The sequence below is a fragment of the Bombina bombina genome, chromosome 4 (genome assembly GCF_027579735.1).
Source record: "Bombina bombina isolate aBomBom1 chromosome 4, aBomBom1.pri, whole genome shotgun sequence".
Classification (NCBI taxonomy): Eukaryota; Metazoa; Chordata; class Amphibia; order Anura; family Bombinatoridae; genus Bombina; species Bombina bombina.
Genome location: NC_069502.1, coordinates 885,861,910 through 885,879,896, shown reverse-complemented (window position 1 = coordinate 885,879,896; position 17,987 = coordinate 885,861,910). Strand labels below are relative to the sequence as shown.

At 39.3% G+C, this 17,987-nt stretch overlaps 1 protein-coding gene across 1 annotated transcript in view; it reads right to left on the bottom strand.

Moving 5' to 3' along the window:
- Positions 1 to 17,987, bottom strand: part of ADGB (androglobin) — a 693,780-nt gene that overhangs the window by 396,728 nt on the left and 279,065 nt on the right. Inside the window, exon 11 of the mRNA XM_053711792.1 lies at positions 7,776 to 7,870. Within this exon, the coding sequence (XP_053567767.1) occupies positions 7,776 to 7,870 (95 nt within the window). The remainder of the gene's footprint in view (positions 1 to 7,775; positions 7,871 to 17,987) is intronic.

Genomic DNA, 17,987 nt, shown 5'->3' with positions numbered 1-17,987 from the left:
ACACCCCTAACCTTACACTTATTAACCCCTAATCTGCCGACCCCGCTATCGCTGACCCCTGCATATTATTATTAACCCCTAATCTTCCGCTCCGTACACCGCCGAAACTTACGTTATCCCTATGTACCCCTAATCTGCTGCCCCTAACACCGCCGACCCCTATATTATATTTATTAACCCCTAATCTGCCGCTCCCGCTATCGCTGACCCCTGCATATTTTTTTAACCCCTAATCTGCCGCTCCGTAAACCGCCGCAACCTACGTTATCCCTATGTACCCCTAATCTGCTGCCCCTAACACCGCCGACCCCTAGATTATATTTATTAACCCCTAATCTGCCCCCCTCAACGTCGCCGACACCTGCCTACACTTATTAACCCCTAATCTGCCGAGCGGACCTGAGCGCTACTATAATAAAGTTATTAACCCCTAATCCGCCTCACTAACCCTATCATAAATAGTATTAACCCCTAATCTGCCCTCCCTAACATCGCCGACACCTAACTTCAATTATTAACCCCTAATCTGCCGACCGGAGCTCACCGCTATTCTAATAAATGGATTAACCCCTAAAGCTAAGTCTAACCCTAACACTAACACCCCCCTAACTTAAATATAATTTAAATCTAACGAAATTAATTAACTCTTATTAAATAAATTATTCCTATTTAAAGCTAAATACTTACCTGTAAAATAAATCCTAATATAGCTACAATATAAATTATAATTATATTATAGCTATTTTAGGATTAATATTTATTTTACAGGCAACTTTGTAATTATTTTAACCAGGTACAATAGCTATTAAATAGTTAAGAACTATTTAATAGTTACCTAGTTAAAATAATAACAAATTTACCTGTAAAATAAATCATAACCTAAGTTATAATTAAACCTAACACTACCCTATCAATAAATTAATTAAATAAACTACCTACAATTACCTACAATTAACCTAACACTACACTATCAATAAATTAATTAAATACAATTGCTACAAATAACTACAATTACATAAACTAACTAAAGTACAAAAAATAAAAAAGAACTAAGTTACAAAAAATAAAAAAATATTTACAAACATAAGAAAATTATTACAACAATTTTAAACTAATTACACCTACTCTAAGCCCCCTAATAAAATAACAAAGCCCCCCAAAATAAAAAATGCCCTACCCTATTCTAAATTAAAAAAGTTAAAAGCTCTTTTACCTTACCAGCCCTTTGCGGTGCATGCCCCAAGAATTTCAGCTCTTTTGCCTGTAAAAAAAACACATACAATACCCCCCCCCAACATTACAACCCACCACCCACATACCCCTAATCTAACCCAAACCCCCCTTAAATAAACCTAACACTAAGCCCCTGAAGATCTTCCTACCTTGTCTTCACCATCCAGGTATCACCGATCCGTCCTGGCATCCGGTGCTGAAGAGGTCCAGAAGAGGGTCCAAAGTCTTCCTCCTATCCGGCAAGAAGAGGACATCCGGACCGGCAAACATCTTCTCCAAGCGGCATCTTCGATCTTCTTCCATCCGGTGCGGAGCGGGTCCATCTTGAAGACCTCCATCGCGGATCAATCCTTCTTCTCCGACGACTAGACGACGAATGACGGTTCCTTTAAATGACGTCATCCAAGATGGCGTCCCTTGAATTCCGATTGGCTGATAGAATCCTATCAGCCAATCGGAATTAAGGTAGGAATATTCTGATTGGCTGATGGAATCAGCCAATCAGAATCAAGTTCAATCCGATTGGCTGATCCAATCAGCCAATCAGATTGAGCTCGCATTCTATTGGCTGATCGGAACAGCCAATAGAATGCGAGCTCAATCTGATTGGCTGATTGGATCAGCCAATAGGATTGAACTTGATTCTGATTGGCTGATTCCATCAGCCAATCAGAATATTCCTACCTTAATTCCGATTGGCTGATAGAATCCTATCAGCCAATCGGAATTCGAGGGACGCCATCTTGGATGACGTCATTTAAAGGAACCGTCATTCGTCGTCTAGTCGTCGGAGAAGAAGGATGGATCCGCGATGGAGGTCTTCAAGATGGACCCGCTCCGCACCGGATGGAAGAAGATCGAAGATGCCGCTTGGAGAAGATGTTTGCCGGTCCGGATGTCCTCTTCTTGCCGGATAGGAGGAAGACTTTGGACCCTCTTCTGGACCTCTTCAGCACCGGATGCCAGGACGGATCGGTGATACCTGGATGGTGAAGACAAGGTAGGAAGATCTTCAGGGGCTTAGTGTTAGGTTTATTTAAGGGGGGTTTGGGTTAGATTAGGGGTATGTGGGTGGTGGGTTGTAATGTTGGGGGGGGTATTGTATGTGTTTTTTTTACAGGCAAAAGAGCTGAAATTCTTGGGGCATGCCCCGCAAAGGGCCCTGTTCAGGGCTGGTAAGGTAAAAGAGCTTTTAACTTTTTTAATTTAGAATAGGGTAGGGCATTTTTTATTTTGGGGGGCTTTGTTATTTTATTAGGGGGCTTAGAGTAGGTGTAATTAGTTTAAAATTGTTGTAATATTTTTCTTATGTTGGTAAATATTTTTTTATTTTTTGTAACTTAGTTCTTTTTTATTTTTTGTACTTTAGTTAGTTTATGTAATTGTAGTTATTTGTAGCAATTGTATTTAATTTATTTATTGATAGTGTAGTGTTAGGTTAATTGTAGGTAATTGTAGGTAGTTTATTTAATTAATTTATTGATAGGGTAGTGTTAGGTTTAATTATAACTTAAGTTAGGATTTATTTTACAGGTAATTTTGTTATTATTTTAACTAGGTAACTATTAAATAGTTCTTAACTATTTAATAGCTATTGTACCTGGTTAAAATAATTACCAAGTTGCCTGTAAAATAAATATTAATCCTAAAATAGCTACAATGTAATTATAATTTATATTGTAGCTATATTAGGATTTATTTTACAGGTAAGTATTTAGCTTTAAATAGGAATAATTTATTTAATAAGAGTTAATTAATGTCGTAAGATTTAAATTATATTTAAGTTAGGGGGGTGTTAGTGTTAGGGTTAGACTTAGCTTTAGGGGTTAATCCATTTATTATAGTAGCGATGAGCTCCGGTCGGCAGATTAGGGGTTAATGTTTGAAGTTAGGTGTCGGCGATGTTAGGGAGGGCAGATTAGGGGTTAATACTATTTATTATAGGGTTAGTGAGGCGGATTAGGGGTTAATAACTTTATTATAGTAGCGCTCAGGTCCGCTCGGCAGATTAGGGGTTAATAAGTGTAGGCAGGTGTCGGCGACATTGAGGGGGGCAGATTAGGGGTTAATAAATATAATATAGGGGTCGGCGGTGTTAGGGGCAGCAGATTAGGGGTACATAAGTATAACGTAGGTGGCGGCGCTTTGCGGTCGGCAGATTAGGGGTTAATTATTGTAAGTAGCTGGCGGCGACGTTGTGGGGGGCAGGTTAGGGGTTAATAAATGTAATACAGGGCTCGGCGGGGTTAGGGGCAGCAGATTAGGGGTACATAAGTATAACGTAGGTGGCGGTCGGCAGATTAGGGGTTAAAAAATTTTAATCGAGTGGCGGCGATGTGGGGGGACCTCGGTTTAGGGGTACATAGGTAGTTTATGGGTGTTAGTGTACTTTAGGGTACAGTAGTTAAGAGCTTTATGAACCGGCATTAGCCCAGAAAGCTCTTAACTCCTGCTATTTTCCTGCGGCTGGAGTTTTGTCGTTAGAGCTCTAACGCTCACTTCAGAAACGACTCTAAATACCGGCGTTAGAAAAATCCCATTGAAAAGATAGGATACGCAATTGACGTAAGGGGATCTGCGGTATGGAAAAGTCGCGGCTGAAAAGTGAGCGTTAGACCCTTTAATCACTGACTCCAAATACCGGCGGTAGCCTAAAACCAGCGTTAGGAGCCTCTAACGCTGGTTTTCACGGCTAACGCCAAACTCCAAATCTAGGCCTAAGAAAGTTACTTTCTCTAGTATAGATACTGACCATCAAGATGCTGACCCCACTACATCAGTAGAGAGTGACCATGTTGAAGATATGCCAGGTCCAAGTCATAGTACTTTACCAGCAAGACAGGATCTTAAATCACATGTCCAATTACCACAACAGACTAGCACTCCAAAAAAGGGAGAGGGCAGCTTCAGGTACCCCAGCAGAATACGGAAGAACCACAACAAATAGGAGCAGTTGTTAACCTCTCAAAATATGAATTGACTGCTGCACAGTTATCACTTTTAAATAAAGGCTTAAGTTTTTCACCAGTCACTAATTTTGATTTATTTCACACAATTCTAGACGTTAATAATTATATACGTAAAATTGTATTAAAAAAAAAACACTTTTCTACTATAGATACAGAATTAAACACTCATACATCTACAGCACAACTTTTTTCACCTTTCCCATCAGTTGGATTACACTATGCTGAACTAAAAGATCTATCACATCTTATCACTTTATCTGCACAATCTACTACACACCAACAAATTACACCGGATGTTAAATTTAATTTTAAGGACAAATCGTATTTTTATCCTATCCATAGCCGTGATATTAACATTGATATGTATCAAAGAGCCATTGAAAGGGATCTTATATCTCTTAATAAACAAATAGACTGAGACGCACACAACAAGGGATAATCTATCTAAATTAGAAAGGAAAGCACTATACTCTCTCAAAAATAATAGAGACATCATAGTTACCCAGGCGGATAAAGGAGGGGCTGTTGTGATTCTTGACAAAGAACAGTACCATAATGAAGTTATGTCTCAACTTAATAATGATAGCTTATATACTAAACTATCTTATAACCCAACTTTGGCCTACAGACAGATTATGATGTCCTTATTAGACACAGCCATAGAAAATAACTTTATGGATAAGGAACTAGTGGTTAATTGAAGACCCAAAAATACCATATTTTAGAATTACACCTAAGATTCATAAGACAACCATAAACCCACCAGGGAGGCCCATAGTGGCAAGTAATGGCTCATTGTGTGAAAGATTAAGCGAATGGCTTGACCACATACTTCAACCTGTAGTTCTTGCACTTCCAGGCTATATCAGAGACAGTTCCCATCTGATACAACAACTTAGTGATATAACCTGGAAAGAACAATATTGTTGGCTTACAATAGACGTCATAGCCTTGTATTCTAATATACCCCATAATCTGGGTCTCGAATCCCTGTCCAACATGCTATATAGATACACAGATTATGACTGTAACTTTATAATATTCATTGTTACAATTGCAGAATTCTTGTTGTCTCATAATTATTTTGTCTACAGAGGTGAATATTACCTACAAAAAAGCGGGACAGCCATGGGGGCAAAATTTGCCCCCGCTTTTGCCAATATTTATATGGGCTGGCTTGAATTCTACCTAATTTTTTCTGATCAGTGTCCCTTTGCAGACAATATAATTATGTATGGTAGATTTATTGACGACCTTATAATAATATGGAATAATGAAGGGATAAACACCATTGATAATTTCACAGCATACAGTACATTCATTCTAATAAATTTAATCTGAAATTTACCAGTATAAGTAATAAAACAGAAATAGATTATTTGGACGTCCATCTCAATATTGATACAGACAATCAGATAGTGACCTCAATATATAGGAAACCCTTAGCAAAAAATACAATATTACATGCAAACTCTTGTCATATACCACATGTAAAGAAAGGAATTCCTAAGGGTCAATATTTGAGAATACGTAGAAACTGTTCTAATATGGCTATGTATCTTAAACAGGCTACTGATTTGACCGAAAGATTAACATCTAGAGGTTATAATAGAAATAGCCTCTTACAGACTCAACATCAAGTCTCTAGAATTGATAGGACATCACTTTTTCAGCACAGAAAGAACTCTAGAACTAGAATACAAGATGATAATATATTGTTTATTACTAGGTTTAGTTCACAATACAATCAGATATGCGACATTATATCTAGGAATTTGCCTATATTACATGTTGATGACAATCTCAAATCTATTACTGATAGGAAAAAAATGAAATTTGTAGCGAGAAGGGCCCAAAGCCTTGGTGACATCACTAAAAGTGATATGTCAGATAAAGAAAATCAGAACTCTAAATTCAAGTGGCTTAATCCAATTAATGGCTTCTATAAATGTGGCCATGTCCCTTGCAAAAGCTGTAACTTTACCTAAAAAGAGAAGTCCTTTCGCTCGACAAATACAGGCAAAAAATATGATATAAGAAGTAGGATAGACTGTACTACACAATTTGTCATATATCTAATTACTTGCCAATATTGTCAGTTACAATACATTGGGATTACGACTAGAACTTTGAAAGAAAGAATTAGGCAACATCTACTATCTTTGAATGAAAAAGAATCCAAAACACCTGTTGCTAAACATTTTAGAGCACATGGTAAAGGTACTAAATATTTTTCATTTATTGGCATAGATAGTATACAAAAAACAGCTAGAGGAGGTAACAGAACTGACTTATTACTAAAGAGAGAAGTTTTTTGGATTATTGAATTAAATACAAGAGCCCCTTATGGGATAAATAAGAGACTTGATGTGGATGCATTCATTCATTGATAACAAATTGTTCTGAATTCACTTGGATTGGTATTTACTATATATTTTCTAAGAATATTTTCTAAGAATATTCTCTAAGAATATATTGATATTGTGTGATAGTATGGATTGGTATTTACCGTATTTACTCAGTTGATGTGTCATTGGGATATTGACTTAGATTAATAATTAAATTGGTTAAATCTTACCATATATCATCATATTGACATACATAGGAATTTCTCTTATCTAATTTGAAATAATATGGACTAGTATTCCTTGTATAAATTGAGTTATTATAGAATTAGGATTTTTATCCTTACTGATGGTAAAACTATATAACATGTAATATAAATACATAAAGATTATGAAAAGTTTTTTCGCAAATTAGCCCCCAATCTCTCTCTTTGCTAATCTACACCAAGAAATTATAATCATCTAATAGTGTGTGTTTTCTTAGCATTGATTTTATCTTCCTCCCTTATTTGTCTAGCCTAAGCGCTAGAATGAGTTGAGCTTAGCTATAGGTATTTCATATTAAAAATTACATACAATTTTATATTTTAATTATGATTATGTACTCAATAATTAATAACTTATATTTAGTTTTTAATATGTTTATATTTATTGTCTTTATTTTTTATTTCTAATTATTTTGCATTTATTGTTATATTTATTTGATTTTGTCTATTTTGCTTTACATACATTTCTGATTTTTATTATTTTTACTTTCTATTGTTCTTATGTTGTACTTTATTTATTTATATATATGCATGATCTTACTTTATGTAATTAACATAACAACATATAATTACATTCCCTGTGCATTTGTCTGACATATGCTTTTTTGCATTTAGGGGGTGTATAACCTTTAGACAAATTTCATTAGTGTAACTCAGCTTTAAAAGGTGTTCACCTGTGGTGGATAATCACCTCTGATGAAGCGCAGGTCCGCCTGCGCGAAACATGTCAGGTGTTCTGATGTCTGACTTTGTCTAACACTTGTGGAGAAATAAACTTCTTGACTACAACAGCACTTTGATTGCCCGTGCAGTGTTTGCTTTTTGTTATACTATTAGATAGATAGATAGATAGATAGATAGATAGATTGCACACACACACCTCTGTCTGTCTATCTACAAAAGAATTATAAATACGTATGATAAATAAAGAAAAACTGCTATAGAAAAAACACGGTTCTTACCATCTGCCCTAGAACAGTGATTTTCTTTTCATTCAAATGAAGAGGTAAGTAGCTTGCATACACAATCATCTGGGGATTCTGAGACAAGGACGAAGCTGCAAAATTATAAATATTTAATAGACAAAATGTAATCATAAACTATAATTTTTATTTGAAAACATAAGCCAATACAGCATTACAGCATTAGCTTTTTCCATAAATATAGTAGGAATGGAACCATAAAATCCTTCAGTTAACATGCATTTTACAACATTTAAAATGTAGATAATAACATATTTTGCCTATGTATAAAGATTTGTAAGCCAAACATTTGTGGATTTTAAATAGATTGATGTAAAATATAGTAATAATATAATAAAGCCCTAGAATAGAAAGTAAAAACACAGGGAAGCAGTTACATTTGATGTTCTTTAAAGGGACATTAAAGAGATGGTAAATCCAAGCGTTTAAAAAACTCTAGTCTAGGATTTACCATCACTAAAAATAATGTTGAGTTTAATTGATCATTTATTAAAAAAAGGGTGCTAAACTCACCCCGTCTGTGCCGCAACAGCTCACTAAAGTCACAGCCTCCAGCCACCCACGGCACAGCACTCTTCTACCAATGAGGTGACGTTTCCACCTCTAAACCAATAGCGATGCTAGCATATAGAACATTGTCAGATGACACGCACAGGTGTTGGTTTAGAAGTGGAAATGTCATCTCACTGAAGAAGAGCGCAGTGCCGTGGGCGGCCGTAGACCCTGAGTTCTCCTGCTTTTCTTTGTTTATATTTCTGTATATATATATATATATATATATATATATATATATATATATATATATAGTTTATCCAAGAAAAAAGGCACACTCACAGGTTTTAATACCCACAAGGAGTAATGTTTTGGGGTTGCCCCCGTCTTCAGACCACAAAAATGTATCACAAAACTATACTCGCTTACCTTACTTTATACCCTCCACCGTGTATTGACGATCCCGCCACTGTTGGCGGCAATCCAGGTACCTGTGACATCATCATCCTGTTCCCATTGCTCTGATGACTCACTGTGGATGCCTGTTGTCATGGCTACCCAATGCCTCCCCACAGCGGCATATATCTCAATCTACTATGACTAATGCACACCCCTAAAGTGAAACAAAATAAGTAAATCAAAACAATGCATGCTACATTATTATAGTATACTGTACAGTATAGGATTATTGGCTATTGTTTGTAGAATTAATACTTCATATGTATAGTGAGTAGGGAGAGACTGACTACCGGGTTAGATGATCTTATGGTGAAGGAACTCAATCGTATCTTTATTGTGGGCCATTTTAAATTTTACTGTGGGGTGTACTTGGTTGATATTTGTGAACCAGTCAATCAGCTCCTCATCTGTGCCCTGCCATAGAATGTACCTTCTGTGGAATATTATTCTCTTGTCTGTGAATGTATCCATGCCCACAGTCTCAAATTCTGCCATGAAAAGATTAGCATATGTAGGGGCCACATTCGACCCCATGGCCATGCCAGAGACTTGTAGGTAATAGTCCCACTCAAATCTGAAGTAGTTGTTCTCCAGGCATAGGCGCAATCCTTCCATAATTAAGTCTTCTGGTGGTCCCACATAGGGGTAACGTCTAAAGTTGCTTTATAACTGCCCGTATACCCTCCCCATGTGGGATCACTGTGTACAGGGAGCGCAGAATTATTAGGCAAATGAGTATTTTGACCACATCATCCTCTTTATGCATGTTGTCTTACTCCAAGCTGTATAGGCTCGAAAGTCTACTACCAATTAAGCATATTAGGTGATGTGCATCTCTGTAATGAGAAGGGGTGTGGTCTAATGACATCAACACCCTATATCAGGTGTGCATAATTATTAGGCAACTTCCTTTCCTTTGGCAAAATGGGTCAAAAGAAGGACTTGACAGGCTCAGAAAAGTCAAAAATAGTGAGATATCTTGCAGAGGGATGCAGCACTCTTAAAATTGCAAAGCTTCTGAAGCGTGATCATCGAACAATCAAGCGTTTCATTCAAAATAGTCAACAGGGTCGCAAGAAGCGTGTGGAAAAACCAAGGTGCAAAATAACTGCCCATGAACTGAGAAAAGTCAAGCGTGCAGCTGCCAAGATGCCACTTGCCACCAGTTTGGCCATATTTCAGAGCTGCAACATCACTGGAGTGCACAAAAGCACAAGGTGTGCAATACTCAGAGACATGGCCAAGGTAAGAAAGGCTGAAAGACGACCACCACTGAACAAGACACACAAGCTGAAACGTCAAAACTGGGCCAAGAAATATCTCTAAGACTGATTTTTCTAAGGTTTTATGGACTGATGAAATGAGAGTGAGTCTTGATGGGCCAGATGGGCCAGATGGATTGGTAAAAGGCAGAGAGCTCCAGTCCGACTCAGACGCCAGCAAGGTGGAGGTGGAGTACTGGTTTAGGCTGGTATCATCAAAGATGAGCTTGTGGGGCCTTTTCGGGTTGAGGATGGAGTCAAGCTCAACTCCCAGTCCTACTGCCAGTTTCTGGAAGACACCTTCTTCAAGCAGTGGTACAGGAAGAAGTCTGCATCCTTCAAGAAAAACATGATTTTCATGCAGGACAATGCTCCATCACACGCGTCCAAGTACTCCACAGCGTGGCTGGCAAGAAAGGGTATAAAAGAAGAAAATCTAATGACATGGCCTCCTTGTTCACCTGATCTGAACCCCATTGAGAACCTGTGGTCCATCATCAAATGTGAGATTTACAAGGAGGGAAAACAGTACACCTCTCTGAACAGTGTCTGGGAGGCTGTGGTTGCTGCTGCACGCAATGTTGATGGTGAACAGATCAAAACACTGACAGAATCCATGGATGGCAGGCTTTTGAGTGTCCTTGCAAAGAAAGGTGGCTATATTGGTCACTGATTTGTTTTTGTTTTGTTTTTGAATGTCAGAAATGTATATTTGTGAATGTTTAGATGTTATATTGGTTTCACTGGTAAAAATAAATAATTGAAATGGGTATATATTTGTTTTTTGTTAAGTTGCCTAATAATTATGCACAGTAATAGTCACCTGCACACACAGATATCCCCCTAAAATAGCTAAAACTAAAAACAAACTAAAAACTACTTCCAAAAATATTCAGCTTTGATATTAATGAGTTTTTTGGGTTCATTGAGAACATGGTTGTTGTTCAATAATAAAATCAATCCTCAAAAATACAACTTGCCTAATAATTCTGCACTCCCTGTATAGGCTTGTGATGTCCATGGTTACCAAGATGGTATTTTCTTCTACCTGAATATCCTTCAATATTCTAATCATGGTTGAGGAGTCCAATATGAAGGAATCCATGTTCCTGACCATGGGTAGTAAGATCTTGTCCAGATATGTTGCCATAGGCTGCATGATGGATCCTATTGCAGATACAATGGGTCTGCCTTGTGGAGATTCTAAGTTTTTATGAATCTTTGGTATTGTATACAACACTGGAATTCATGGATGATTGACCGTTAAGTAGTCTCTCTCTTGTTTGGTGATCCAATTGTTTTTGATCGATTCCTCTATTAATTCATCCACTTGTTTCTTAAATACTGTTGTAGGGTTGGTCCTCATTTTGCGGTATGTGTTGGTATCTCCTAATTGACTCAGTATCTCCTGTTTGTAATTCCTATAATCTAGGATTACCAGCGCAAGCTTGTTTATCAGCTTCGCGGAAGATGATGGTCTCATCTGCTTTTAGATCTTTAAGTGCTGCCCATTCCTCCTTGTTGAGATTAGATCTCTTGTGATTTTTCTTTGGGTAGGGATTCAGAAGTTCCTTGGACAACATCCTGGTCAAGATTTTAATGTCGGGGTTATTACAGTATGGGTCAAATGTACTAGGAGTTCTCAGGCTGGGTATTTCTCCCCTATTAGGTCCAAAGTGCTCCCTCAATCTGAGGGTTCTGCTAAATTTTTTTATGTCAACATATCCCGCCTATATGAATTTTTGTTTAAATTCAGTGGTAACAATGGTGATCCTTTTACCCTCTCATAATAACATAATTTATGCTTACCTGATAAATTTATTTCTCTTCTAGTGTATTCAGTCCACGGGTCATCCATTACTTATGGGATATATTCCCTTCCCAACAGGAAGTTGCAAGAGGATCACCCAAAGCAGAGCTGCTATATAGCTCCTCCCCTCACATGTCATATCCAGTCATTCGACCGAAACAAGACAAGAAAGGAGAAACCATAGGGTGCAGTGGTGACTGGAGTTTTAATTAAAATTTAGATCTGCCTTAAAAAAGACAGGGCGGGCCGTGGACTGAATACACTACAAGAGAAATAAATTTATCAGGTAAGCATAAATTATGTTTTCTCTTGTTAAGTGTATTCAGTCCACGGGTCATCCATTACTTATGGGATACCAATACCAAAGCTAAAGTACACGGATGATGGGAAGGACAAGGCAGGAACTTAAACGGAAGGAACCACTGCCTGTAGAACCTTTCTCCCAAAAACAGCCTCCGAAGAAGCAAAAGTGTCAAATTTGTAAAATTTTGAAAAAGTGTGAAGCGAAGACCAAGTCGCAGCCTTGCAAATCTGTTCAACAGAGGCCTCATTCTTAAAGGCCCAGGTGGAAGCCACAGCTCTGGTGGAATGAGCTGTAATTCTTTCAGGGGGCTGCTGTCCTGCAGTCTCATAGGCTAAACGTATTATGCTACGAAGCCAAAAGGAGAGAGAGGTCGCAAAGCTTTTTGACCTCTCCTCTGTCCAGAGTAAACGACAAACAGGGAAGAAGTTTGACGAAAATCTTTAGTTGCCTGTAAATAGAACTTCAGAGCACGGACTACGTCCAGATTATGCAAAAGTCGTTCCTTCTTTGAAGAAGGATTAGGACATAATGATGGAACAACAATCTCCTGATTGATATTCCTGTTAGAAACTACCTTAGGTAAAAACCCAGGTTTAGTACGCAGAACTACCTTGTCTGAATGGAAAATCAGATAAGGAGAATCACAATGTAAGGCAGATAACTCAGAGACTCTTCGAGCCGAGGAAATAGCCATCAAAAACAGAACTTTCCAAGATAAAAGCTTAATATCAATGGAATGAAGGGGTTCAAACGGAACACCTTGAAGAACTTTAAGAACCAAGTTTAAGCTCCACGGCGGAGCAACAGTCTTAAACACAGGCTTAATCCTAGCCAAAGCCTGACAAAAAGCCTGGACGTCTGGAACTTCTGCCAGACGTTTGTGTAAAAGACAGACAGAAATCTGTCCCTTTAACGAACTAGCAGATAAGCCCTTTTCTAAACCCTCTTGTAGAAAGGACAATATCCTAGGAATCCTAACCTTACTCCATGAGTAACTCTTGGATTCGCACCAATATAAATATTTACGCCATATCTTATGGTAAATTTTTCTGGTAACAGGCTTCCGTGCCTGTATTAAGGTATCAATAACTGACTCAGAGAAGCCACGCTTTGATAGTATCAAGCGTTCAATCTCCATGCAGTCAGCCTCAGATAAATTAGATTTGGATGGTTGAAAGGACCTTATATTAGAAGGTCCTGCCTCAGAGGCAGAGACCATGGTGGACAGGACGACATGTCCACTAGGTCTGCATACCAGGTCCTGCGTGGCCATGCAGGCGCTATCAGAATCACTGATGCTCTCTCCTGTTTGATCTTGGCAATCAGTCGAGGCAGCAGCGGAAACGGTGGAAACACATAATCCATGTTGAAAACCCAAGGGGCTGCTAGAGCATCTATCAGCGCCGCTCCCGGGTCCCTGGACCTGGATCCGTAACGAGGAAGCTTGACGTTCTGGCGAGACGCCATGAGATCCAGTTCTCACTCCCCCGGATGAAAAGTCTCGCGACTTAGAAAGTCCGCCTCCCAGTTCTCCACGCCTGGGATGTAAATCGCTGACAGGTGGCAAGAGTGAGACTCTGCCCAGCGAATTATCCTTGAGACTTCTAACATCGCTAGGGAACTCCTGGTTCCCCCTTGATGGTTGATGTAAGCCACAGTCGTGATGTTGTCCGACTGAAATCTGATGAACCTCAGTGTTGGTAACTGAGGCCAAGCCAGAAGAGCATTGAATATTGCTCTTAATTCCATAATATTTATTGGGAGGAGTTTCTCCTCCTGAGTCCACGATCCCTGAGCCTTCAGGGAGTTCCAGACTGCGCCCCAACCTAGAAGGCTGGCATCTGTTGTTACAATCGTCCAATCTGGCCTGCCAAAGGTCATACTCTTGGACAGACGGACCCGAGAAAGTCACCAAAGAAGAGAATCTCTGGTCTCTTGATCCAGATTTAGCAGAGGGGACAAATCTGAGTAATCCCCATTCCACTGACTTAGCATGCATTATTGCAGCGGTCTGAGATGCAGGCGCGCAAATGGCACTATGTCCATTGCCGCTACCATTAAGCCGATTACTTCCATGCACTGAGCCACTGACGGGCGTGGAATGGAATGAAGGACACGGCAAGCATTTAGAAGTTTTGATAACCTGGACTCCGTCAGGTAAATTTTCATCTCTACAGAATCTATAAGAGTCCCTAGGAAGGAGACTCTTGTGAGTGGTAATAGAGAACTCTTTTCCACGTTCACCTTCCACCCATGCAACCTCAGAAATGCCAGAACTATCTCTGTATGAGACTTGGCAATTTGAAAACTTAACGCTTGTATCAGAATGTCGTCTAGATACGGAGCCACCGCTATGCCTCGCGGTCTTAGAACCGCCAGAAGTGAGCCCAGAACCTTTGTAAAAATTCTCTGGGCCGTAGCTAACCTGAAGGGAAGAGCTACAAACTGGTAATGCCTGTCTAGAAAGGCAAATCTTAGGTACCGATAATGATCTTTGTGAATCGGTATGTGAAGGTAGGCATCCTTTAAGTCCACTGTGGTCATGTACTGACCCTCTTGGATCATGGGTAGGATGGTTCGAATAGTTTCCATTTTGAATGATGGAACTCTTAGGAATTTGTTTAAGATCTTTAAGTCCAAGATTGGTCTGAAGGTTCCCTACAAACAGATTTGAGTAAAATCCTTGCCCTTGTTCCGTCCGCGGAACTGGGTGGATCACCCCCGTTACTAGGAGGTCTTGTACACTGCGTAGAAATGCCTCTTTCTTTATTTGGTTTGCTGATAACCTTGAAAGATGAAATCTCCCTAGAGGAGGAGAAGCTTTGAAGTCCAGAAGATATCCCTGAGATATGATCTCCAACGCCCAGGGATCCTGGACATCTCTTGCCCACGCCTGGGCGAAGAGAGAAAGTCTGCCCCCCACTAGATCCGTTTCCGGATAGGGGGCCATCCCTTCATGCTGTCTTAGGGGCAGTAGTAGGTTTTCTGGCCTGCTTGCCCTTGTTCCAGGACTGGTTAGTTTTCCAGGCCTGTCTGTAACGAGCAACAGTTCCTTCCTGTTTTGGAGCGGAGGAAGTTGATGCTGCTCCTGCCTTGAAGTTTCGAAAGGCACGAAAATTAGACTGTTTGGCCTTTGATTTGGCCCTGTCCTGAGGAAGAGTATGACCCTTACCTCCAGTAATGTCAGCGATAATTTCTTTCAAGCCGGGCCCGAATAAGGTTTGCCCCTTTAAAGGAATATTAAGCAATTTAGATTTAGAAGTCACGTCAGCTGACCAGGATTTAAGCCATAGAGCTCTGCGCGCCTGGATGGCGAATACGGAGTTCGTAGCCGTTAGTTTAGTTAAATGTACAATGGCATCAGAAACAAATGCATTAGCTAGCTTAAGTGCTTTAAGCTTGTCCATAATTTCATCCAATGGAGCTGTGTGAATGGCCTCTTCTAGAGACTCAAACCAGAATGCTGCAGCAGCAGTGACAGGCGCAATGCATGCAAGGGGCTGTAAGATAAAACCTTGTTGAACAAACATTTTCTTAAGGTAACCTTCTAATTTTTTATCCATTGGATCCGAAAAAGCACAACTATCCTCCACCGGGATAGTGGTACGCTTAGCTAAAGTAGAAACTGCTCCCCCCACCTTAGGGACCGTCTGCCATAGGTCCCGTGTAGTGGCGTCTATTGGAAACATTTTCCTAAATATAGGAGGTGGGGAAAAGGGCACACCGGGTCTATCCCACTACTTGCTAATAATTTCTGTAAGCCTTTTAGGTATAGGAAAAACGTCAGTACACACCGGCACCGCATAGTATCTATCCAGCCTACATAATTTCTCTGGAATTGCAACTGTGTTACAGTCATTCAGAGCCGCTAAAACCTCCCCTAGCAATACACGGAGGTTCTCAAGCTTAAATTTTAAATTAGAGATCTCTGAATCCGGTTTCCCTGGATCAGATCCGTCACCCACAGAATGAAGCTCTCCGTCCTCATGTTCTGCAAACTGTGACGCAGTATCGGACATGGCTCTCACAGCACCAGAGCGCTCTGTCCTTATCCCAGAGCAATCGCGCTTGCCTCTTAATTCTGGCAATTTAGATAATACTTCTGTCAGGGTATTATTCATAATAGTAGCCATGTCTTGTAAAATGATTTGTATGGGCGTCTCTGATGTACTTGGCGCCACAATATCACGCGCCTCCTGAGCGGGAGGCGAAGGTACTGACACGTGAGGAGAGTTAGTCGGCATAACTTCCCCCTTGTTGTCTGGTGATAATTCCTTTACAGATAAAGACTGACCTTTATTATTTAAAGTGAAATCAATACATTTAGTACACATATTTCTATGGGGCTCCACACTGGCCTTCAAACATAGTGAACAAACAGATTCATCTGTGTCAGACATGTTTAAACAGACTAGCAATGAGACTAGCAAGCTTGGAAAACCCTTTAAAATAAATTTACAAGCAATATAGAAAACGCTACTGCGCCTTTAAGAAGCACAAAAAACTGTCACAGTTGAAATAACAATGAACCAAATCAGTTATAGCAACCAAATTTTCACAGTAAATGTATTAAGTTAGCAGAGCATTGCACCCACTTGCAAATGGATGATTAACCCCTTAATACCCAAAACGGATAATCAAATAGAGAAAAAAACGTTTTTAACACAGTCAACACACTGTCACAGGTCTGCTGTGACTGATTACCTCCCTCAAAAATGACTTTTGAAGTCCCTTGAGATCTCTAGAGACGTCCTGGGTCATGCAGGAAGAAGCAGGAAGACTGAGACTGAATTTTTACTGCACAAAAAAGCGCTACAACAGTGGGAACCGCAGTTAACTGTTTCTATGCAGAAATATAAGTCAGCCATGTGGAAAAATTCATGCCCCAATAAGTTTTATCACCAATGTACCTCACAAAAACGATTAAACATGCCAGCAAACGTTTTAAACATCCTTTTTTAAAGAGTATGTATCTCTATTGATAAGCCTGATACCAGTCCTTCTACTGCATTTTAAGGCTTATTAAATTACTTCAGTATTAGTAGCATTTGCTTAGTCAAATTCCATTCCTTAGAAAATTACTTTACTGCATATACATTAATCAGCCTGATACCAGTCGCTTTCACTGCATTTAAGGCTGTACTTACATTACATCGGTATCAGCAGTATTTTTTTAGTCAATTCCATTCCTTAGAAAAATATTTTACTGCACATACCTTATTTGCAGGAGACCCCGCACGCTATTCCCTTTCTGAAGTTACCCCACTCCTCAGAATGTGCGAGAACAGCCAGTGGATCTTAGTTACTTCTGCTAAGATCATAGAAAATGCAGGCAGATTCTTCTTCCAAATACTGCCTGAGAAAAAAACAGCACACTCCGGTGCCATTTAAAAATAACAAACTTTTGATTGAAGAAATAATTAAGTATAAAACACCACTCTCCTCTCACGACCTCCATCTATGTTGAGGGTTGCAAGAGAATGACTGGATATGACATGTGAGGGGAGGAGCTATATAGCAGCTCTGCTTTGGGTGATCCTCTTGCAACTTCCTGTTGGGAAGGGAATATATCCCATAAGTAATGGATGACCCGTGGACTGAATACACTTAACAAGAGAAATATATATATATATATATATATATATATATATATATATATATATATCCATTTATTGTCATTGCGGCATCTGTATCTATGATAGCCGTTAAAATCATCTAACCCGGTAGCCAGTCTCTCCCTACTCACTATACATATGAGGCATTAATTCTACAAACAATAGCCAATGTAGTATATAATCTTATACTGTACAGTATACTATAATAATGTAGCATGCATTGTTTGATTTACTTATTTTGTTTCACTT